At 47.5% G+C, this 24,481-nt stretch overlaps 1 protein-coding gene across 1 annotated transcript in view; it reads left to right on the top strand.

The window, feature by feature from the left end:
• Positions 1–24,481, top strand: part of nphp4 (nephronophthisis 4) — a 100,115-nt gene that overhangs the window by 33,322 nt on the left and 42,312 nt on the right. The window contains exons 7-11 of the mRNA XM_030353241.1: positions 2,109–2,275; positions 4,112–4,303; positions 9,311–9,471; positions 19,402–19,562; positions 21,739–21,940. Of these exons, the coding sequence (XP_030209101.1) occupies positions 2,109–2,275; positions 4,112–4,303; positions 9,311–9,471; positions 19,402–19,562; positions 21,739–21,940 (883 nt within the window). The remainder of the gene's footprint in view (positions 1–2,108; positions 2,276–4,111; positions 4,304–9,310; positions 9,472–19,401; positions 19,563–21,738; positions 21,941–24,481) is intronic.

Raw genomic sequence — 24,481 nt, 5'->3', positions numbered from 1 at the left:
TATTCAGACTCAGCAAAGTGCGAACTGTGTTGTTGTCCATTGTTGTTAAAACTCTGACTGGCGGCAAACTTTATTATGGTCCATGCAGCGGACGCTTGGTGATGACGTGTTACGACGTGATGACGTATGTACAAGAGCCTACCGTGGCCAGGCCACAGTTGCGACGGCCAACGGCCACGGCCAGATGGCCTAGTGTGAATGCAGGCCAGAGAACAATGCCAGTTGAGCACGGTTAGGTGTGAAAACGGCCAATGGCCACGGCCAGATGGCCTAGTGTGAGTGCAACCTTAGAGTGCACTCACACTAGGCTCCCATCGCGGATCCAATCACATGCAAGTTCTCTTCACGTTTTAATTTCTCTTTGAGGGATGACTTTCACTCGCTAAATTGCTTTCTGTGAATAATGTGTCGATTGAGTGCAGTGCTTTCATTCTACCGCAGGATGAGAGCTGCGCATTTTGTGACCTCACAACTTTGACCATGTACAAATATGTAACACGTGCAAAAATAAGTAAGCTATTTTGTGGAGAAAATCCTATTGAACTAATCGGGAATTACAGTGAGGCTGTGTGCACAGAGGAAGTCTTATCGGCCAACTTTATCACATTTCCATTCAGCCTCACCCACTTTAACTGGAAAAAAGATGATCCAATCTATTCTTGGATCACAAAATAGAAAAAAAAAGAATCTGCACCAAAAACCCTGAAAAAAAGAGCCTTTGATAAAATATTCATTCATCTGTTTTTCTTCTCACATCGAAAAAGAACCCCCTAACAACATAGCCGGTTGCTCACATTTGACATTTCGCAATTGGCAGATGACATCACACAAAGACACACAGGAACTGCCGATGCGTTCTGCCACAATCAGGGCCCCCGCCTTGCCTGGTTACCGTACCACGGGGGTAGCGAGGCTGCCAACACGTGATGCATAGCGGGGCGGAGGTCGTGTTTGGGCCCGTATTCAATCATCATCGTTAGCTCCTTCGGTTTTTTACAAAGTTCTTATAATGCAAATCAATGCGCCGTCTACAGTGATAGGTTTTGCAGGGGGAAGTGGAACCACACATCACAGCCCACTCACGCACCTGTCAGGGAAACAAAAAGGCCTTGACCGGACTAGAATTTCTTTGCGAGGTCCGTAATCACCAGGTTGAATAGTGCCATAGCATCACTGAACATCTATCCTATATTAGTGAGCTAATAACGTTGTGAGCCAATTAGTGAGCCAAAAGCTAGCAGAAGAACAACCCTATTTGCCACTACATAATGACAATTTAATCAGCTCTACGAAGTAATGAATGTCACAAACGAGAATGTCATAAATCCTATACGCCTAATAGTAGATTTATATATAAACTGGGAACGCTCCACACTGCATCTCCTCTTCAAACCAATTTGGTTCCGGGCTAGTGACCGCCACAGCTGTAGGTCAACAGCTGCTTTCCGACAGACCCTGAGTTAATGGCGTCCCGCCGCTTCTATCTGGCTCCCTCAAAGGCTGCGGTCGTAGCTGAAAAAGCCGACCAATCGTGTGTATCGCACCTCTGACCGATAACCAAGCTAGGGATGGCCATGTGACGGCCGGTGAACATGACGGTTGTGAGAGATTCACTCCTCGTCTCTCAATGCGGTCAGTGGAGAAGAAGGGCGGCATGGAGCTAATGACCATGTGAGTGGTGTGAGCGTTGACCAGCTCTTGCTCGGAGGCTCTTTCACTTTTGGTTTTAGTTTTAGGTGTATCCCTGTGTCATTACATGGGAATGCAAAGGAGAGAAAATAGGTATTTGGGAGCCCTATTCTCCAACCTGGTGAAGGATACCAGCCCAAAAGAGATGAATGACCCCCAAAATATTGTTTGGGGATTAACTTAAAACACGCAAACCTAAATGCACTAATATTATATTTGTGTTTAGGATTTGATATCATCTGTGGCCTTTTACTCTTTAATTTGACTCTGTGGAAAGTATCCACGACGTTGTTATTTACCCTAAACTCACCCAAAACATCCAACCGTTTTACAGACTGTGTTGTTCACTGTGTCCCGGGCGCATGCTAACGTTTCCGTGTGGCTGACTCAGTAATTCCTTCTCGTTCCCATGGCTACAGGGCGGCCCAGCTGCCTGCTCTATGGCCCATCTGGAGACGGATCTCCGGCGGGATGGAGAGGATGCTGCGTCGCCCATGGCGATCCAGGATGGAGACCACCTCCTCCAAGAGCTGCCCTTCACCCCGCTGCACGCGCCTGTCCTCACCCTGGAGACGTACCGGCCGAGGTGCGAGACCCCGACCCGGCCCACAGCGCTAGCCTATTAGCCAGGGCTGACAGAGGAATCTCCAACTTTATGGCTGTATTTTATCCATTCTTTCATGGTAACATAGGCACATTAAACCCAGCTGGAAAGTTTTCTTATTCATGAATTGTGGCCTGTGAATCCAAGCCAGTGATTTGGATTCCAGATGTTGCTCTCCATCAGTGAATTCTTGGTAGTGTAAGACTAGACATCCGTTCAGATAGTTCGGCCTCAAGCTGTCTCCCAGTGTTCGCAATGCCCGATACACTGGCAATTACAGCCGATGTTGTTGCTGTTCACTCATCCGTGACAAAAAGACCCCTCTGTTGAATCCAGCAGTTTGGTAAATGTGCGTTTTCCGCGCTTGTCTTCTGCTGTTGAGGGCTTTTACGGCGGTCCGAGTCAGTGTTCAGCCTGTTGTTACCACAGTGTTCACTGTAAGGCTGTCGGTGAAGCCATCGATTGGCTCGCTAATTGGCAGACTATGTAGTGGCTAGCAGAGCAGTGGGATCAATATGTAGTATAATTGAGCTCCCAGCCCAATTGAGTAGCCTGCTTTGAGTCCGCTCTTGATGGCCATTTTGAGGGTTGATCCTCACTTTGTCTAGACTTGGCAGGATACGGTCTTCCATGATGCGTCTGAGCGATTACCCCCCCTCTATCTCACTCCGCCGTCGCATTTCACCAAAGCCTGAAATGCACTTCTACAGCGAGAGATAAGCTTTGTTGAGGGAGGAAGCTAAATAAAAATAAAATCCAGTTTAATTGTCTGAGACCGCTCTGCTCAGTTACCCAGAACATTTATTTGTATATATCCTTTTTTTTGTGTGGAATGACCTACTTAATTGCCGAACTTCAGTTCAAGTTTTGTTGCATATCTTGATGAAGATCTCTTTGAACTTAAAATGACGGCCAGGACATTAATCCAGCTCTGCTGAATAAAGATAGAACTTGAAGTGAGAGGGAAAAGTGTGAAATTGACAAAGCTGTGACAGAAGACAACTGATAGTGTCTACTCTGCTGTCGCCACATTAAAGGTCTCAACTCAGACCCATCTAGGAAGTTCCTGAGATGTATGCTAATAAAATAGGCCACCATATATACCCAGTTACGGAAACGTTAGGGCCTTATGGCCGATGGCTACCTTGACATTCATAACATCGGGGCGACATGTTTGCTAACTGTCAGCGTTTCTTGTTGAACTGAACCCCATGATTATGTTGATTACAAATGCAAACATTATCACTCATTTTCCTGCACTTTATTATTAGCCCCCCATCTGTGCATTGCTCTTATCGTCCTCCAAAATATCTGGCGTGGGGATGAAGACTATAAGTTATGGCTGTAACTATGCATTCTGGGAAACAGGTGGCCACTATGATTAGATTTAACTTTCAATTATGCAGAAAAACCCTGAGGGAGCAATTTGGCATCCGCTCTCTCCCTCATTAACATTTTTTATCTAGCGCCTAGATAAAGCTAAAGATACGGCCGTGCTATACGTAAACAGTTTTTCATTTGTCCAGGAAAACACTCCATAGGAGAGGGAGGAGGGAAAAATATTGAAGTAAAATTAAAAAAATTGTGTTCTTATTCGTCTCCTATCCGAAAAGTTCTGGGTTCAAAGCCCATTCGAACACCCGGATACCTTAACCCCTGTCTACCTGGGATTCAACTCACTCTAGAAAAACCTAAATTGAAAAATGACAAAAAAGGTCACAGGAGTTATTCCTGTTGAACGTGACGTGTCCAGGCCTCCGTTGATCCACCGCCTCCGCTCCCACGGTCAACACACCCTGCCCTGTCGTTCCGCTGCAGTACCCGTCCGGTCGGCTCCAGGAGCGCCCTGGCCCACCTCTACTCCGCCGGCTTCCCGGACGTCCTGGACCGTGACGGGCGGCCCGCCCTGGTCCTGGACCCCACGGACCCCGTGCACTACGACCCCGGACGTGAGGAGGCTGACCCCCTCCGGGGCCACCTGCTGGTGTTTCAGTTCCTGGCCTTCTCCAGGTGGGTGAGGCACAACACACTCTGTGCACACGAGCAAAAAATGACGCAACAAAATTAATCTGCCTGTAATGGGGTCTGGGAAACAATCATCAATTTACCTAGAAAGTCAAATCAGAAGCCAGGTCGTTTCGCTGGCATTGATGGAGAAATGTACAATGTGGATGTCATAGTGACTGTATAGCTTTGAATAGTAGAGCATGGCGTTTGCAATGCCAGGGTTCAGGGGTTCGATTCCCGCGTGGGCGTCCAGTAATAAGAATGTGTATACTGACTTGTGCAGAAGAATGCTTTGGAGGAAAGCCTCCGCCAGATAGTTTAGAGGAATACAAGCCCTGGCAGTTGTTCCTACACTTTTTTCCTTTTGTCTCCTGTTAGGTCACTGTGAAATAGTTTCGGACGGGTGTCTTCTTAAAATGGAGTGAGGCATTCTTGGCCTATGTGTTGTTATTCAATATACTGTAAACGAAATGTGTTATTCATCAACATAATGAAATCTTGGCACATATGGTGCTTTCCCCAGCCTCGCAGTAATTTGGCAATAGATTTTTGACTGCTCTCAACAAGGTAACATGATGCAGAGGAATCTGCTGGGCAACGGTTCCAAGGACACTGCGCCTCATTTTGTGCAGTGTATATATATAATATACAGCGAGGTGATTTATGGCCTGAATATAGATTCGCTTTTCATTTTCCTTTTTTGCTTCACTCTTCTTCGATACGTTGCCAAGAACCCTGATGAAATCGCCCCTGCACTTCAACGCCTCATCAACAAATCTTGATTTACATGTGACGCCAACATCTCGTGCCCGCGGATTTCCAACGCAAGGCAAACTCGGGGCCCCGGCCCTGTCACACACATAAAATATCCCAGTAGCTACCGGCGGATCTGTCGCCGACGCTTCAAGTTGACAACCCCCTACTCATCACCATCCATATCCCAGGGTGGGGCCTGCCTTATCCTCACACAGTGGGGCGGTGGGTGAGGTGGGGTGGTGTGGTGGTGGTGGTGGTGGTGGGTGGGCCTCTTTGTGTTCCTTCTATCTTGTTGTCAGCAGCTGTCAACAGTTTGATAAAGCCACCTCACATCTGTCATGTTCAACACCACACAACGTCCCTGCCGCGACACCTCAGGTAGACGTGCGCTCGCAACAAGTCGCTCTCCCTCTTTGGTGCCGCGTTTCCGATCGAAGTTGAATCCGAGGCTTTTCAAAGTAAGAGTTTGCGTGCGGTTCTTCGTAAACTTTTTCTGAAATGATTTGTTCAGCAAGCGCAATATGTTTGTAATCATATTCCGAATGTTTGCTGATAAGAATGGGATTATTAATCACAATTATCCAGAAAGTGTGCACAAAGTAATCCAAAATGACAAATGTCAATCCTGATCTAGCGATATAATCAAACCTTGTAATATAATTATTTCTCTCCGTTTGTCACACACCCTGATCAGACTAATGAAGATAATGGCTAATTTGTGCCGAGCATAAATGATTCCACTCAATTTGTGTCCCTCAAAAGATTAGCCCCATCCGTGTTATCAACAGTTATCAACAACGCGTTGGGAAACGCCCAAGCTGCGATAACGTAGCGGCCCTGGGGTAAGTCGACCGCTTATCTGAGAGGAGTGTCTACGCCTCACTGAACCCCAAAGTAGAGGATCAATGATGCTCAACCGACATCTTTCGCTCGCTTTCAACAGCGCAAATGACCCATCGCCGTTCCGCTTTCCATTAACCCAGAGGCCTCTTTGTGGAAAGCTTCAATGGAGTGAGTGAGCTTGAAGGGCCGGGTCAGCCTAGAGTGCGTGACATTCAGAGCGGTCAAGACCTCCAGGGGCTTTAGGGGCTCACCATAGCAATGGAGGTGGGCTAAGGCGGGGTTAGTGACGGCTGCGATCGTGCTCGATGGACGGATGTATCGTGGTGATGAAGAGAAGTCGTTCATGGCTGTGGTCTTGTTCTCTAGGTTTCCACCCAAGGTCTCTCTGTGTGTCTCATCAATGGCCCCCTTGGCATCCCTGCTTTTAATTGTGCCATGCGCTTGTGGAATCCAGGTTTTCCTGTTACATGTTGTGTGTTTGAATTGTCATGCTGGTTGTCTTGGCTAAGTCTCTCTTGCAAAGTACATGTGTAACCTCAATGGTAAAATTCCTACAAATACTAAAGTACAATTGAATAAAAACCTACGGGTACTGACCTTAAGAACGAGAGCTCACAGTTACAACCGATTAAATCTTGTGTGCTATGCATATGCCCCGGGCCTTACCCTTGGAGACTGAGATGAGGAGTTCACTCGTAGGACACGGGGCTCAAAGCAAAGGGGGGGCCTTTCAAAGTGCAGCTCCCAGGGTGCCCTGTTTCTTAAACAGATTTAGATGTCTTCTGTGATCTTGAACAAAGTGTTTTTAAGTGACACTGACACTAAAATAATACCATCGTTCCGAATGAACTGGTGTAAAATCCTATGCCTTCCGCCAACCAGTTTGGGAGCGTTCCACTCTGCTCTGAACTCAAGTCTGTTGTTTTTGTGCTTTGACTTGTCACGCAAAGGGTGACGACATTGCCAATGTGTACAGATCTGTTAGAGGAACGGTGGCTGAACACGGTTTATGGTTAAGCTTCTGTGACAATTATATTATAACGCCTCAGTCAATCTCTGGCACATTTCATATGTAGCACGCAACAACGTTTCTGTAAGCGTTACCATGTTTATAACACCTCCCTCACCTTACCTGGCACACTCTCAAAATAACTGCATATTTTTATCTCATTGTTCCAAATTCGCGCTAAAACAGCTGGTCCAGTGACACCTTAAAGTTGCGTGAGGAAGGTCAAGCTGTAAGGAGACACCGGGGCGAGACTCCAAATGCGGCGGGATTGTAGAAGTTGTAGGCTTGCCATGGCGGAAGGCCAGAAGTTGGAAAACCGCTGTAGGCATCTAGGCGGCCATCTAGGAAAAGCCCATCTAGAAGACATGATCAACTAATGACAACCAACACTGCAAGTGGCATTGATCTGGCAAGACATCCAAGGGATTGATTTGGGCACAAGGTTGAAGTGAAGCTTGTTAAACGGGATAACGTTTTTTAACCTCACTGGAGCACCCAGCCCCATAGAAAGATCCCTGCGACCATGGCAACCAAGTGTATTCTGCAGTCCATTAGGAAAACGATGCACCGGAGCCATTAGGGAGCGCAGATTCAGAGGCCGGTTTCAATAGCCCAGCTCGACCACACCGACCTCCCTGATTGGCTGGGCTTTCATTTCCTATTAAGCCCTGCATATCCATTCTTATGTTTCAATACACGTCTCTTTGATGTGTCCCTGTGTGCTTTTCGTATGGATGCGTGTTTTCTGATGAAGAACATGAAAACCTATGAAAACATGTCCTTAGTATAGTATTTTATTTTACATTACCAGTAACAGAGAATACATCTGTCTTACCGCGGCGGGGTCCCTCCATGAGTAAAGGCTGCTTTAGCGGCAGCAGCAGCCGCTAACAGAGCACCCAGCGAGCGGCACTCGATGTAATCAGGAGCCCTCGAGGCTCCGGCTCACAGCTCCTGCCTCTCACCCGGACGCCATAATTATCAATCTTGTCTGTTTACAGAATGAATATTAATGCGGCGCTCCCCCTTTTCACGCGGGAGAGTTGTCAGAGCGGGCGTGATTGACTGGACGGGGTCAGGCTCCCGGTCTTATTGAAATCAGGCCGGCCTCGCACTCGCAGCAGTCTGGGTGTTTTTGTCTCGGGGAATGGCCCGTTCTTCCCGCTTCTTATTAAATGTGGCGTGATTGATTGCGCGTCTGCACTTTGCTGCGGAATCGGGTGCGGGAAGACGGGGGGGCGGTGAGGGGGGGGGGGGGGTGCTTGTTTGCATTCGTTATCTTCTCGGTTGGTGGTTAATTTATTCTGTGTGGATGCTAGGATTTGCTTGCTTTCCGGCGGAGATTTGTTTATTTTTGGGGCCATCGTCAATGCATGTCAAACACACACACACACACACACACACACACACACACACACACACACACACACACACACACACACACACACACACACACACACACACACACACACACACACACACAATCACACTCAAACACACACACATAATCACACTCAAACACACACAGACTCAAAAAAGACACAATCACTCACACACACACAAACCATCATTGCATGAAAGACACACACACAACCAGACACAACCACGCAAACACATACACCCACCCACAACCCTTCACAAACACAATCTACACACTCAGACAAAACCACACACACACAATCCTACACGCGCAAAACCAAACACACACACAAACACACACACACACACACAAACACACACCATCTACGCATGAGATAGACACAGACACACTCTCTCACAGACTGTCTCGCACTCACTCACTCACACTCTTGTAAAGAGATACGCTCTCTCTTTCTCTCTCTCTTTCTCTCTCACTCACTCACTCACTCACTCACTCACACTCTTGCAAAGAGATACGCTCTCTCTTTCTCTCTCTCTTTCTCTCTCACTCACTCACTCACTCACTCACTCACACTCTTGCAAAGAGATACGCTCTCTCTTTCTCTCTCTCTTTCTCTCTCACTCACTCACTCACTCACTCACTCACTCACACTCTTGCAAAGAGATACGCTCTCTCTTTCTCTCTCTCTTTCTCTCTCACTCACTCACTCACTCACTCACTCACACTCTTGCTCACAGATACGCTCTCTCTTTCTCTCTCTCTTTCTCTCTCACTCACTCACTCACTCACTCACTCACACTCTTGCTCACAGATACGCTCTCTCTGTCTCTCTCTCTTTCTCTCTCTCTTTCTCTCTCACTCACTCACTCACTCACTCACACTCTTGCTCACAGATACGCTCTCTCATTCTCACTCACTCTCTCCCTCCCTCTCTGCCTTCACGTGAAGCTGCAAAAACACACAGTCCATCCTGACTCCAGGCTCACGTCTCACCCGTCTTCCCCCCTCCGTCCCCTGGCAGGGTGCTGACTGCGGACGCAGACGCCGACTGGCCTGAGAGCGTCCACTTCACCTTCCAGTTCTACCGCTTCCCCCCGGTCACGTCCCAGCGCCTCATGCTCCAGCAGCCAGGGGCCCACCGGGGGGGGGGGGCCGCAGCCGGCCGGCCATCCCTTACCCTGTGTGCTGTACCCCGTCCACCACGACACCGCCGTCAGTCCCGGTAAGGAAGGGCCCAACGCCCCCCCAGGGATGATTCATCATCTCTCGCCACCGCGTCCCCCCCCCGCTGACAGGAGGGCCGAAGGGTTTGTCAGTCGCGGGACATCGGCCTTGCCAGGTGTTAAATCACCTTGAGTCTCGCCGTGCAGAGTTGTGGCTTTGGGTCCTAGGGGAGGAACTGTGGGACATGCTTGTTGCCAGTGTTTCCTGCGGGTTGTTTGGGCCACGTGCCGTTCTTCTGAAGTAGGCGGTGTGGGTATTAGCAGCATAGAGTGAAAACCAATCGTAGTTTTTTTAGTAATTTGGTTTTGTTGACCAATACCATTACTTTACTATCCAATACTATTGATCTGGTACTTTGATGACCAATACTATGACTCTCCTAGACCAATACCATTGACCTATTACTTAGATGACCAATACTATCACTCTACTAACCAATACCTTTGGGATGCTACTCTTGGTCCAGTGTTTTGAAAGCACTGAAAGTACGGCTACTTGGGACAAGGCTGTTGACACGGACATACTACCAAAGAATGTGCCACCAGGTGCAGAGTAAATCATCAAAGAGTAATAGCGAGGATACTAAGAGATCTGAATAATTAACAAGACTCCCAAGTCCCGACGCACTACACGACTTTTAAAAGTCGTCTGACGGCTGTGCTGCACACAGCGCTACACGAGCGTCTGTCTTATCGCCGGGTGTGTAGAAGTCGACGCGGGTTTCCCACTACATGACTGATCTGCGACAGGGGGTCGCACATTACAAGATGTTTCACACGGAGGAGTCCCCAAAGAGACCTGCCCGGTCTCCAAACTCCTGAGAGCACACTCACGGAACGGGAAACTCGTTGTTTTTTTGTGTGCTTGATTTGCAGCGTGGCAAAGAAAAGGAATAGGATATCAAAGCGAGGACGGTTGTGTAGACGGGACAAAGTTGGTGTGTTCTACATTCGAGAGTTGGAGGTAAATAAATAATGTCGCAATGAGCGGGAGGTGGCTGTCTGCTCGTTTTGGTGAAGGTGTTCCCTCTCACCCACGTCCTTGGTCCCTTGTTGGCTGTGGGTCGACACCGCTGGCGTTGCCAGTCGTGAGGCCCTTCATGCTACAGGGTCTTGGACTCCCCAGGCAGGTCCGGATATTTAACCTGCAAGACATCTCTCAGCGTCTGTGTCAGCAAATCCTCTCCGACTACAAAACGACACGATCGTCGTTCACGGGAGAACACCTCTGAGCCGGGGCTTTTGTCTGCGGTTTCCCCGAAAACGATTGTGAACTCGGCATTCGCCTACCCCTTGAATGCTGATCGGACGGCGCCCCCTTCCGCGCACCGTGCTGGCTCTTCGGGTCCCAGACGTTCTGCCTTAGCGCCGGGCCCCCCTCGACACGCCTCTCCCTGCCCCATCATCCATGCAGGACGCTCAGCCCTGATGAGCGATGATGATGGGTTTGGGTGTAGCGTCTGATGAAATGGAAGCTTGTGATGCAGTGTTATGTCGCGTTGAAGAGCGCCGCAGCACGCTGATGCACGCACACACACATACACACACACACACGCACACTTATTCACACACACACACACACACACACACTACTCAAACACACTCACACACAAATCAAACACAATCACTCGCACACACACAAACCATCATTGCATGACACGCACTCATCCTCATGCACCCATGATCACACACACAACCAGAAGCAAACACACGCACACACGTACACACACACACACACACACACACACACACACACACACACGTACACACATAGTCCTCTGCAAGTGTGTCCACATTATAATCTCTCCATCATCTTCTCAGCCTTATCAGCCCCTCCACTGCCACCCCCATAGCTCCTCAACACCCCAACCCCCCCCCCCCCCGCCTCTTGTGTATGTTATGTTGTCTGCATTTCATGTGAAGCACTCCCCCGTGTGTAGCCCAAGTCTCATCAAAAACGTTCCCCCGTCTCTAACAAGCAGACTCTGGCGCTTTCCCCTCAGACACTTTGCCTTACCTGTGCCGAGAGAATTGCCAGAAAGTTTCTTTGTTTGAAACCGCCTCCTGTAATCAAATCAAAATCCCTGTGACGCCTTTAAGAGAAAAGTTTTGGCGTCTCGCGTCAGCTCCGGGCTGTTTGTTCTTTGTTCTTCACCCGGCCCTTTAGTTGGATATGTTTCCCTCTACAAGATCTGCGTGACGGTGGCCTTAAAGCTCAGAGATATTGAAGGCATCAACAATGCGCCACCCCCCCGCTGTGTCTCCACGGGGTTCCTCCAATGAGGAGCTGTCAGATTCTATTGCAGTTCAAAGGAGCCGCTGTCCAATCAGACTCCTACGCTTGGCACAGCGCCGTGATTTGTGCACCTATCAAAGGTATTGTTAGGCTGCCCCCATCACGATCATTACCCGCGGTCCACAGACTCTAATTAGACCGTGTTCCCCAGAAACACGGTAACACACTCAAGAGCGACGTGGACACAAAATGATTATTATTTTTTATTTTGCAGACACGTTTATCCAAAGCGAATTGCATTGATTAGGAGGCAGGCTGGGGCGAGGCCTCTTACTCTACGCACACACACGTACAAACACACACACACGCACACTAACAGACATACCACAGTGAATATCTGAGCACAGGGTACCCCAGCTCCACATTGTGAGTTGCTGTCTCACACACACAAACACGCACGCAAACACACACACACACACACAGACACACAAACACACACAGATACACACAAACACACACACGATGATTCTCCCGCTCACCCCTCTCAGTGTGCTGCTGTCACACACACGCACACTCACAGAGACAAAAGACGCGAAAAAATACAATCACCGCAATGCATATCTCCATGCGTTCCCAGTCAAAGCGAATCCATGAAAACCCGCCGTGGGAGGGCATTTGTACAATGATAGCGGTTCACAGTGAGCTGGCCATCACTTGAAGTTCACAAGCCCCCTCAGTGAGAACACACAGCCAGCCTCTGTTCCGAGCCGGGGATGTGCAAAAGCTCTTTATAAGGGAGAATGTGAGGCGCAGTTGACAGCGCGTGTCAGAACACCAGCTGTACCACACTGCCTGACATGCCAATTTGAACAGCGAAGGGCGTCAAAAAGTGTGTGTGGTTGTGTGAGAAAGTTTTGAAAACTACAGAGGCTTGCATCACGGTGTAATGAAAGAAGAGGGACCAGAATTAAGGAACGCTCAAGGAAATCCAGAAGCGTGACGCAGCACTAGATTAGACAATATTGTGGTTCTGGTAATTAGCTGGCCATGTGGCCGCTGTTTCATTCGCTGCGACGCATCTGCACACAGCTTATTTGAAAACTTTTTCTTGGCTTCTTATTTCTTAAGGGGATGTGCATTCCAAGTGTTGGTCCACCAGCCGCCAAGCCTAACCACGATTTAACGCCTACTTAAAAGGCTTGCTTGGTATGAAATGAAGGAATGAATGGACTCTTCTCACTATTTTGTATGGAGACAATTCTATCCAAAGAGATTTTTTTTAATGATGTTTACGAGATGCATGTCATTAATGAGCGTGTTGGGGCTGGGGCCATCTAGGGGAACGGTGGGATCTGAACCCAGAACATTTGAAGGGAAGCACCCTGACGACTACTGACTAGACTATCCTCGACCACATGCATAACAACAGAAAAGGTTGTTTAAGAGGATATTTTTATCGGTTCTTCACATATAGATCTTGACTTATTACTGCTTCCTATAGTAGAGCTCTTCTTATTGGTTTTTGTATAGTTTATCTCTTCTTATTTGTCCTTTATAGTATATCTCTTCTTATGGGTCCTTTGTATAGTATATATCTTCTTATTGGTCCTTTGTATAGTAGATCTCTTCTTATTAGTAATTTATGTAGTGGACCTTCTCTGATACCAAGGCTTTGTTCAACATAGCGTACTGCATAAGGTGTCTCATTATCCAGGTATTATCTAATTCTAAGAACAGATTATGTAAGGTGAAAGGGCTCTCTTGACTTTAAGTGCAGGTGGTTACTTGGTGAGTCTGTTCCCCACAGCAGGGGGCTAAACTGGGCTGAAAGATGCAAGCAAAGGACAAAGATTCTCTCTATGGTAACCCATATGCGTATGTGTCTGTTTGTGTGTGTGCATGCGTGCAGGTGTGTATGTGTGTGTGCGTGCGTGCAGGTGTGTATGTGTGTGTGTGCATGCACGTGTGTCTGTGTGTGTGGGTGTGCACCTGTGTGTGCACCTGTGTGTGGGTGTGGGTGTGCACGCATGTGTGTGGTGCTCAGCCTCCACCAGCCAGGTTGATCTTCTCCAGGTTTCCTGCTGTGCGGGGTCTCTGTCCTGAGTCGTCCGAGCTGCTGATTAAATCTGCAACGCGTTATAGCGTCCGCAGGCTCTCCAAACTTTGCATTTGAAATACGTTTCCTTCCCCTGCCTTTTGAATTTATTATCACCCGGTGACACACACATTACTTTCTCCTCAAATCATTTCTTCTTCCCATTTCGTACAATTTCTTGGTATTTTCGCAGGCGTTTCCTCAATCCGTAAATAAATAAAAAGGGCATTTTTGATATCTTCATTTCTATTAGGGCCCATTGACTTCCCCTTCAGATGAGCTCCAACAGGCCTTTTTTTTAAGCCTTTTGATTGGTTGGTATCGTTGATGCGGGGGATCATCCAAAATGTACGTTGCTGGTGCCCGCGGTCAACCATGTCACCGTGGTTACGAGTCAAACTAAATATGTATAAGGTTTGTGGGGAATATCCATTTCAAATGGGTCGTTACAACCATCCTCTCGTTCTATGGCAAAGCTTCAAAGGCGGGTTCATCGAGTTGAGTTGAGGAACGGAGATTTTAACCGAAAATGCACCTGCAGAAGAAAGGCAGAGTTTAGGGAACCATTTGGAGAGGGAACGAAATATGCAGTTAGCGGTGCTGTGGATGTGCTCTGTGACAGCTGTCAATCACTTTAGAAGTACGACGGCGACCAGTGAGGCATCATAATTTTCCCGTCAAAACTCAGCCATGGGGTTGTGACTAAAAGCAAATACCTGGTTTGGGGTCCGGCGCCAGTACTTGCTGATACCCTGCCGAGAATCACTCTGCGTCCCCTCGGACTCACTCACTTTACCGCCGGTCGTACAGTTTGGCAAAAGATAACCCTAGCCATGTAATAACGGACCAATCGTCGTGTTCCTGCGCCGGTTTGCGGACTCTGAGCTGAGGACCTGCCAGAGGTGTTGTTAAGCAGTTCAGCGCTGCAGCCGAACACATCCAACATGTTCCTCTCGCTCGCATTAACCTGATAAAACCGGCACAGGGCAGAAATCCATCAGCCCCACCGACACACAGAGCATTAGTTCTCTGTCGGTTGGCCGTGTGTGTGTTTGTGTGTGTGTGTGTATGTGTGCGTGTGTGTGAGACAGCAACACACCGTTTTATGGAGTAGCACCGCGTTATGCTCCGACTTTTACTGGTGTTTGTCTGTGTGCGCTTGTACACACACGCACGCACACGCACACACGCACACGCCCGCGCGCCCACAAAGTAAGACTAACAGACTTCATGAATGCATGTTAAGGCAGACGATGGACGGGGAGAGACAGACAGACAGTTCACTCCAGGCTGCAATGGGGGCGTGTGTACCACTGGGTCCTCCATGGTGTCTCTGTGTTGTGCTTCATGTTGTGTTTCCATGGCACTCCTCCTCCTCCTCCTCCTCCTCGGTGGCTGCACCCCGGGGCTGGAGCTCCCTCGCTGGGCTTCCCCGCCTGCACCACCTGCTGGAGCCAGGCTGGGGATGGGTGGCTCTGCTGGGGCTGCTGCTGCTGCTGCCTCCCTAGCCTGTCTGGAGACACAGCATTATATAACACGCACACTGTCTGTGTCTCTCTCTCCCGCTGTCTGTCTTTCACTCTTTGTCTCTCTCTCTCTCTCTCTCTCTCTCTGTCTCTGTCTCTGTCTCTCTCTCAGTCTCTGTCTCTCTGCCTCCTTGTCTCTCTTTCTCCATCTCTTTGTCTCTCATTGCAACTCCTTCGGCAAGACTCTTTCTCTCCCTGCCTCTCTCTCACCCTCTTCCTTGCTCTATCTGTTTCTATTCTTCTCACACTCTTTCTCTAACCCTTGCATTGTCTCCTTTTCTGTCTCTTTTTCTCCCTGCCTCCCACCCACCCACTCTATCTCTCTCTCTCTCTTAATATTAGTCTCTCCCTATTTTTCTCACTCATGTGCTTGCATACAAACACACCCTGCGGGACAGAACTGTCAGTTCCTCCCTTATCATAAGTGCGTCACACACAAACGTACAGACACCATACACACACATACAAACACACACACACACACACACACACACACACACATACACACACACACAGACACACACCCTCCCTGGCTCTACCTCAGATTCTCTTCCTCTCCCTCTTTAGTTCTTGCCTCTCTCCCTCCCTCCCTCCCTCCCTCCCTCCCTCCCTCCCCTCCTTACTCCCTCCCTCTCTCCATTCATCTCTCCCAGCCTCCCTCGTCAATTTTCTCCCTCTCTCCATCCCTCCCTCCTTTCTTCCCTCCCTCCCCTCCTCGCTCCCTCTCCCTCTCTTCCTCCCTCCCACATTTCTCTCTCAGCCACCCGCCCACCCTGCTCATAAGCCCAGAGCATGCTGGGAGAATTAATGGGCCAGGCAGGAGGAGTCAGCAGGTGGGTCTGTGCTGAAGGGAGAGAGCGAGAAAGGAGGGGAGTCGACGAGAGACAGTGAAAGCGTTGGCAGAGAAGTGTCTCAAAGGAGAAAACATTTTCCTGCGTGTCCCCGGGAAGGGGAAAACAACACTGTTTCCCTTCCCCGACTTGTCTTTTTTTCTCCCTCTTGTTTTTGTTTTTGTGTAACTTCTCGTCTCCAGATCTCCCCGTGTCTCACTCTGTTTAATCACCTTGTCCCCGATGCACGGGCTACGGCACTGTCTCGGCTTCCTAAATAAGTTGAAATCCCAGAAAATACAAGCAAGTATAGGGAACATCCCAATTTAGATCCCTTAAAGGGAAACCGTCGCACTCTCAGGTTCCTACGCTATTCGTGAGTACCTGTTCACACGGCTCTTGCGAAAAGAAAGATCACGGCCTTCAACATCAGCTCATCCGACAACCATCGGTCGGTGAATTGGCGTTCTCTGTTAGTCCGCACATTATTTGCGCAAGCAGAGTTGATGTTGATCTCTTATTCAGGACACGCGTAGAAAGCGGTACTCTCTTCTATTATAAAATAGCTTCCCCTTTAAAGCATAGTCAGAGCAGGATCCCCCAGAAGGCCGTTCAGCGCTCCGCTTGTTTTAATGGGAGACTTGAGTTCTTGTTGACACTGTTCAAGTTGACAACAGGGGCTTGAGTCATGTTGTGCGCCGGGAAACATTAGCTGGTTATAGCATGCATTTTGTTTGCTTCTTCTTCCTTCCATTCATCGAGCATCATTCGTTGTTTATCTTTTGGTTGTTGCCTCTGTGTTATTTTCAAGTACAGGAAATAGCAGAGCAATTTTTGTTAACTGCGGTGAGAGAAATGTTCACAGGAGAGAGCGCCGCATAACCAAATGAAAACGTTGCAGATTTTTCTCATCACGGTGAGATATTAATTGTGTCTGTATCGACCAAAGGACTTTTGGAATACGAATAACATTTATTAAGATTGCATCTCAGAGGAGGGGGCACACAAGGGAAATGATACAGCAAAGATGCATTTCTGAATTGTATTTGTAACGCTTTATATTACAGTTCAGTCAGATGATCGATACATGCTCACTCTTCCATACCGTACTGTGGTTAGGCTGATCCATCCATCCTACCTCTGGGTGGGCGCTCGCTTGTGATGGCACTAGAGGGACGATTTTGACATTACTTGTAACGGCTAATGTCTTGTAAAGGCTGACTACTACCAGCTGGTGGTAGAATAGGGTTCCTTTAACATAGCATTTAGTAATCATCTACCAATATATATTCATCTTTTGTTATTTAGTGGAACATTAATGAAAGGCTTTTGAATAAATGTTCAGTTAATGATGCCGAATGCTTATAAATGACTACTAAGTTAATGATTAATTCATGATTAACTAAAGGCTTATAAATGAATGTTTAGTTAATGATTAATTCATCATGAACTAAGGCTGAATTAATGAATGTTTAGTTCTGCATTGGTCCGTCAGTATCTAAAGCTTTATAAGTGCCTTATGACTGTGAATGAAGTGTACCTAAGCCTTTTATTTTGGAGAGAGCCAGTCAGCCAGGAGGAGACTGTTATATGACGGGAGCCAGAGGGGAGGGTCAGGTATGGGGTGGGGGGGCTTGTGTCTGCTACCTCGGGTCCTTTTCCTCCGTAACACAATCCACATGTGAGAACGCATCAAGGAGACGCCGCAGGAGTGTGTCTCTCTGTGGGTGTCTCTCTGTGTGTGTGTGTGTCTGTGTGTGTGTGTCAGTGTGCGTGTGTCTGTGTGTGTCTCTCTGTGTGTGATGGAGAGAGTCAAAGGGAGAGCGGTGTACAAAAGAATGATAAAGTTTGACTGTACTTCTGTGTGTGTGTGTGTGTGTGTGTGTGTGTGTGTGTGTGTGTGTGTGTGTGTGTGTGTGTGTGTGTGTGTGTGTGTGTGTGTGTGTGTGTGTGTGTGAAAGAGACACTCCACCAGGCGTATGTGTGAACATGCAGGCTCCTCTCCTTGGCCTCAGTGGTCTCTTTAACACAGCGGGGACGTCGCCGACAGTCCCCATTAGTCCACTTCTATCTGTCTGCCTCCACGCACGCACACGCACATTCACACTCACACACAGCCTTCTGGGAACAAAAATCCCTTTGTGGGGACTTTGATGATATGAGAGCCGTGTGGAAGCACCACACACACTCATACTCACGCACACACACACACGGAAAATGAATATGTTTGTGCATGTGCATGTGCACGTACAGTGATAGCGACGGCTGTAGAAGCTGTAGACAGACATACACAGACACACGCACAGAGACACATACACACACACACAGACACACACACACTTTGGCTCAGAGCTGCCGGATAGGGTCAATTATATTGAACTTGTTCAAGACTGAGTGTGAGTTACGATTGAGTCAGTTCCTGTACAAAGCCCTCATCAGAGGATCTCCAAGCCTCGCTTTGCATTCTCAAATTGAATCTCGGCTCTGGCTTAACAATGACTTCATAGGAATTTAATTTACCTTGTGTTACGCGTGCTTGCAACAGTGTGTCTCTGGGTGTTCACGTTTGAGTGCATGTGTGTATTTAGCGTACGTGGGCACGTTTGACGTCTTCCTGTTTGTTGCCTTTAGTCTACAGTTGACGCATAAAACAAATAAAAAATGGGTATTTTGACTCTAAACATGTTGCCTGTGACATCAACTACAGTTAAGTGGCAGGCAAAGCTTAGATCATCATTTGAATAAATCAATGAATATGAATTCCGCATTTTTGATATGTTTTACCCTGACGCAGTCTTTTATTTAAATAGATTCTTTAGTTTTTGGAGTATAATACTATAGGGATTTTAGGAATGGTACATCTCAGCAAAGTGCATTCTTAATTCAGCAGTAGTAGCGCATGTCTCAGCAAAGTGCATTCTAAATTCAGTAGTGTACATCCCAGCAAAGTGCATTCTTAATTCAGCAGTAGTAGTGCATGTCAGCAAAGTGCATTCTTGATTCAGCAGTAGTAGTGTACATCCCAGCAAAGTGCATTCTTAATTCAACACTTTCAGTGTATTTCCCCAACAAAGTCCAACACCAGAGCTCTGAGCCCAACGTCTGTGAGACGTCGTGGATGTAATATCGTGTCAAGATGACGCTGTATCCAGATCAGAACCCATCCTATGTGAACCACACGGTCCTTCCCCCTCCCATCCAGACGGTCCCGGGCTGCAGGTCCAGTTCCGGGTGGATGATGGCTCCCTGAAGGCCGGGGAGCGGCGCTGGTTCCTGGGCTACCTGGCCCAGCAGACCCTGCAGGTGGACGTCTGGGACAGCGCCTCCCTGCTGCTGGTGGGCTCCTGCTGTGTCCCGCTAAAGGTGCGTGCTAGTCTTGGTTTCAACCGTTTATAAATCCCATGGCAGGCCACCTGCAGGTGTGGTGGGATTAGCCGCTACAAGCCGTTTTGGAAATCTGCCCCTTGTGACATCACAGGTGGGCGTGTCCACCTAGATGTGTGCTGGATGGATCAGTCTACCAGCCTACCCAGTGGACTGTAGCAAACGTTGCTCATCTGTCCATCACACATCTAGGTGGACACGCCCACCTGTGATGTCATAAGGGGCAGCTAATCACAGCACACCTGTTGGCATGCCATTGGACCATTAAAAGGTGTTTCGTTTTAAAGCACATTCATTAAAACTGGATTGGCAAAAGTTTTAAAGGTATTCCTTGAGCTGTTTTCCACAACAACAACACAATCAATCCACCACTTTAAAACTTTAAAATCAAACATTGTTAATGACCTAACTTGCATGCAAGTTTTGAAAACTTTTTGACCCGGGATTGACTTTAGATCTTTGGTATGCACATATGTAAAGTGATTCTGATTCTTTGGAGTGAATTGATTGCAGGATAGAAATGTAAAAGGAAAAGATTCCCACAGGCTATGTTGCGACTGAGACTGAAACGGGGCAACTTTTCTGTTTATGCAGGTGTTATAGGGCATAAAAGGTTAGCAAAGGCTAAGTTGCACCATCTATCTTTGAACAGGGAAATTGTTGACACTACTGTACGAGCAAATGTCACCGCTGAGGTTTATTTTTGGTTTATAAATCAAATTTTCCCCTGCCACGCACATATTTGACGTCCACCTCTTGAACCTCGACCTTTTAGCCCGAGGTTCAAAGGTCACTCAAGTCCGATGTATCGCCTGTTCAAATGAGACGAAGGAAACAGGCACTTTGTTGTTTGCACTTGTTTTCGGATCAATGTGTGAACGCAGCCGTACGTCCCTCCGTGCTACGTCGGCCCACTGCGGTGCTTTGTCTCGTTGCCTTGGGGGACGCCAACCCCCACAGCCCAATGGATCTTTGTAATTACTATTGGAAAAAGATTCCTTGTCTCAAATTGATCTCACCGGGCTTCGTCAAAGCTACAGGGGATTTCTCTGGAAAAGGTCAACTGGGGCCTTCTCCCGCTCCTATCTCCAGGCAAACTCGTGCCATTCCTCTCTGAAGTTAAGAGGAATTTAATTAGTCTAATCGGAGAACCGTGAAAGCATCACATTTGTCTGAGGGAAATTAATCCATCACTGAGAGACGGGGACAAGTGGCATTTATTTTTCAAATGAAGAAACCCGGCAGTGGGCCTGCGATTTACCTGACATTACCAGATTTGATCGCATGGTTTGGTTGTCCGTTCAATCTTTCACGATTCTTTTCGCTGTTCTTAGCGAACTAAGTTTCCACGCATAATTTTGTTCCAAGTCTGAAGCTGTATTTAATTTGATGCTTTCAAAAAACTTACTGCCACCACAGTGGAGACGACGACCTTTCGATTGGTACTGTTTTCTCATCTATTCTTCATAATTATCTCCTGAATTCATGCATTAAGGGCCCGCGTCTGCATGACGCCTTGTCCTCAGCTCCCTTACCCTTTTTAAAATAGTTTCCACTAAGGAAAGAGTTAGTGGATGATATGCTCTAGAGCAGTGGTTATCAACTGGCGGGCGTTGCGACCTGCAATTCTTTTTCCATTTAAAATAAACTAGATATTTCTTTTTCCTTACTACTACTTTTTAATTTTCTACTTCTTCTTCTTTTTTTATTGCTAGAGTAATGTGCTTTGAAGGCAGGGCTTTAAAAATGTGTTTATTCATGTTAAAAAAAAAGGGGGCATGATGACCCTATTTTTTAACAATAAATTAGCTTGGTTTTAATTGTATAAAAGTGGGTCGCAACCTAATTACCAGGGGAAACAGTGTGTTGGGGTTAAGCCAGGGTCAGGGTGCGCGCTTGTCTGGTTGCCATGGAAACCGTCAACAAAGTATGGAGACACGTTGCAGGTTTAAAAAAAAAAAAAAAAGACAAAAAGCACAGCACGCAAGCGCCTCTACCCAGCGCCATGCCAGCGCTCACCATTTTCCGACCAGTGTACCCTCTGGGGTCAGGGTTCACAGCAGGGTACCGTAACGGAGCCTTCCACCATCGTTGGACCCCGGTCATCAGAAATACATTCACTACATGCACCTCCCCCCCCCCCCCCCCTCCCCAGCACATGCTTCGTCAGGGTCGGTCGGCAGTGCAGGCCCTCCATGAGCTGGAGGTCCTGGCGACGGAGTACGCCAGCGAGGAGACCCCCCTCCACCTCGGGGGAGAAGGGGGTCCGAACCGGGGCAGCGGGGGCCACCACCAGAGCCTGGTCAACATCAACACGGTGCTCAGGGGTCGCCTGTACGTGCGCACGGGGAACATCGGTAAGACAACTCCGACTATGCTTTTTTTTTTACTGTTTGGGACTCATTAGACGTTTTTGTTGAAAGTGACTTACAGCGAAATTCAAATGCATGACACTTGTTGTTACGTAGCAGATGAGGTGTCGGGGCATCTCGCTCAAGGATGCCTGCAGGTAGTGGTGTTGATGTTGAGGAATCGAACCCAGGACCTTCACTGTCGTCCTATCTTGCTCTGCTCTGCAGTGTTTATGACATTTATTCATTTGAGATAGGGCCGTTTTATTTTGACGGCGGGTTGGTGATGTGCTCTACGTTTTGAAGCAGAGAAGGTTGGATGACACTCCATTAGTCCACATTAGGGATGTGGCTCACACTTTTTTTACCCGGTAGTAAAAGCCTCTAATCCAAACTGAAGATGGAGCCTTCGCTCAAATCAGCTCTTTGAAAATCAGACAAAGACATTTTCGTAATCACATTATTTCGGACATATCGACCCATTTCGACTTGACGATATGATCGGGTTCCCCCGGCCGTCTGCCGAGTGCATGCTCTCATGGATACCTTGTATGGAGTCCATTGCTCTTATGGATAACCCAGATCCTCCTTATTGATGATCTCTCACCACTCCTGGTTGTCTGAACTAAACAGATGCGTGATCAATGCCTTTCGAGACACACTATGATGAAAAGGAAAATAATCACATTAATTACCTCTATCAAGCAGGACGGACGATGATATAGGGAGTGGTAATGTGAGATAAATGTGACTATAATATATATAATATTATAAAACTGTGATTGAGTAGAATCACATGGCAAATGAAAAATCCAATCCAAGGTGCATGAGAAAAAAACGCATATGGAATCAGTGGAGGCAGAGGAGGGCTTTTAAAGTGGTACCGATGTAACGATGATATGAGCTTCATCACAACGGCAAGGGACGTCCATTACAGGCGGAAGCAGGGGCAGGGAAGGAGCTCTCCATTAGCACTAGGTAGTTTCTAGAGCAGTGGTTCTCAAACTGTGATGCGGTATTTAGTCGTACCACTAAATTTGACGTCTGCGTGTTTGTGGACATTTATCATGCTAAACAGTTGACACATAAAACACATTTAAAACGGGTATTTTGATTATAAACAGATTGTGTGAGACATCAATTGCAGTTAGGTGCCAGGAAAAGCTTAGATCGTCATTTGAATAAAATCAATGATTTATGAATTCCGCATTTTAGATAACCGACCTAGCTTCTTTATAACCAAGACCCTCTTCTTTCGTTTTTCTTTCTTTTTTTTTGAACACAAGTTTGAGATCTACTGTTCTAGAGCAATGTGTCCGAATGCCAGCCCTTAATGCAGCAGTCCCAGTGAACATCCGCCCCTGCTACCATTGTTACAGTGTTCAGACCCCCCGTCCTGGGCTTTACCGGTCACATGTCCCTCCACAGTCTGTACAACGGCTGTCTCTGGCCTATATCTTACCCTAGAAACCTCACCTCAAGTGCCATTCCTTACTTTTACCTTTCTTTCTTTTCTTATTTTTGTGGTGGGTCCTTTGTGATATCTGGGCCACTTTGTCCTCTGTGTCCGTCTCTTTTGGACGACTGGCTCAAACTGGTTCTCGCCTTCTCCGACCCCCCCACCCCCCCCCATGCTGTACACTCCTCGAAGCAAAGGGTCCAAACGGCTTCCTGAAACCTGCCAGCCGGCTCCACATTAAACAAGCAGCACAGATAAATGCAGAGAGAAGAAGGGCCCGATAATGGAGAGGAATGACAGAACGGGCGTAATTAATGTGGTGCAGGGCAATGCAAGCAATGTAATGAGATGTTTGCCATGGGTGGATAATTTCCTCCGTGTCTTGTACTGTAATGGGTGTTGGTAAAATGGCCCGTTAATATTAATTATTCCTAATGATAATATGTCCCTCTCCGAGTGTGATGAATGAGCGCATTGCCAAAACATGTAAGGAGTCACTTAAGAGGAGTTGGGAGAATGGATGCCGTCTGCCTCTATTCATTTCTTTATTGTAAAAGCCTTGGTTTGTGAGGGCAGGGGTTATGTGGAGGACATGGTTAGTTTGGGTCATTCGGTTCTAGCCTACCAGTATAGCCGAAACATGAGCTTTTGCTAACACCATTCCTGTGTTAACTTCCAATAAAGTTATACGAACCCTTTGTTTGAATGCTCAAATCATCTCTCTGTCTCTCTCTCTCTCTCTCTCTCTCTCTCTCTCTCTCTCTCACTCTCACTCTCACTCTCTCTCTCTAATATCTTGGATTCATGACATCCTTTTGTGGCCAAGTTTATATCGGAAATTAAATGTTTAATAACAACAGTGATGCAGATGCGAAATGAGCAACCACGGCAATAAAGAATAACGCATTAGTTGATTTGGAGAGTGCCAGGAGGCACAACACATTGAGAAAACATTTCACAAGTTTTGGGGAAGCCCACTCGAGGCGCCCACCAAATCATCAACTGTCAAACTGCCAAATCAATCCCTCGCTCATCTCGCTCTCTCCTCTTCCTCTCCTTCTCCGTCTCTCTCCCTCCCTGTGGTTCCC

This window comes from Gadus morhua, chromosome 1, assembly GCF_902167405.1.
Source record: "Gadus morhua chromosome 1, gadMor3.0, whole genome shotgun sequence".
NCBI lineage: Eukaryota > Metazoa > Chordata > Actinopteri > Gadiformes > Gadidae > Gadus > Gadus morhua.
This window is presented reverse-complemented; position numbering and strand designations above follow the sequence as displayed.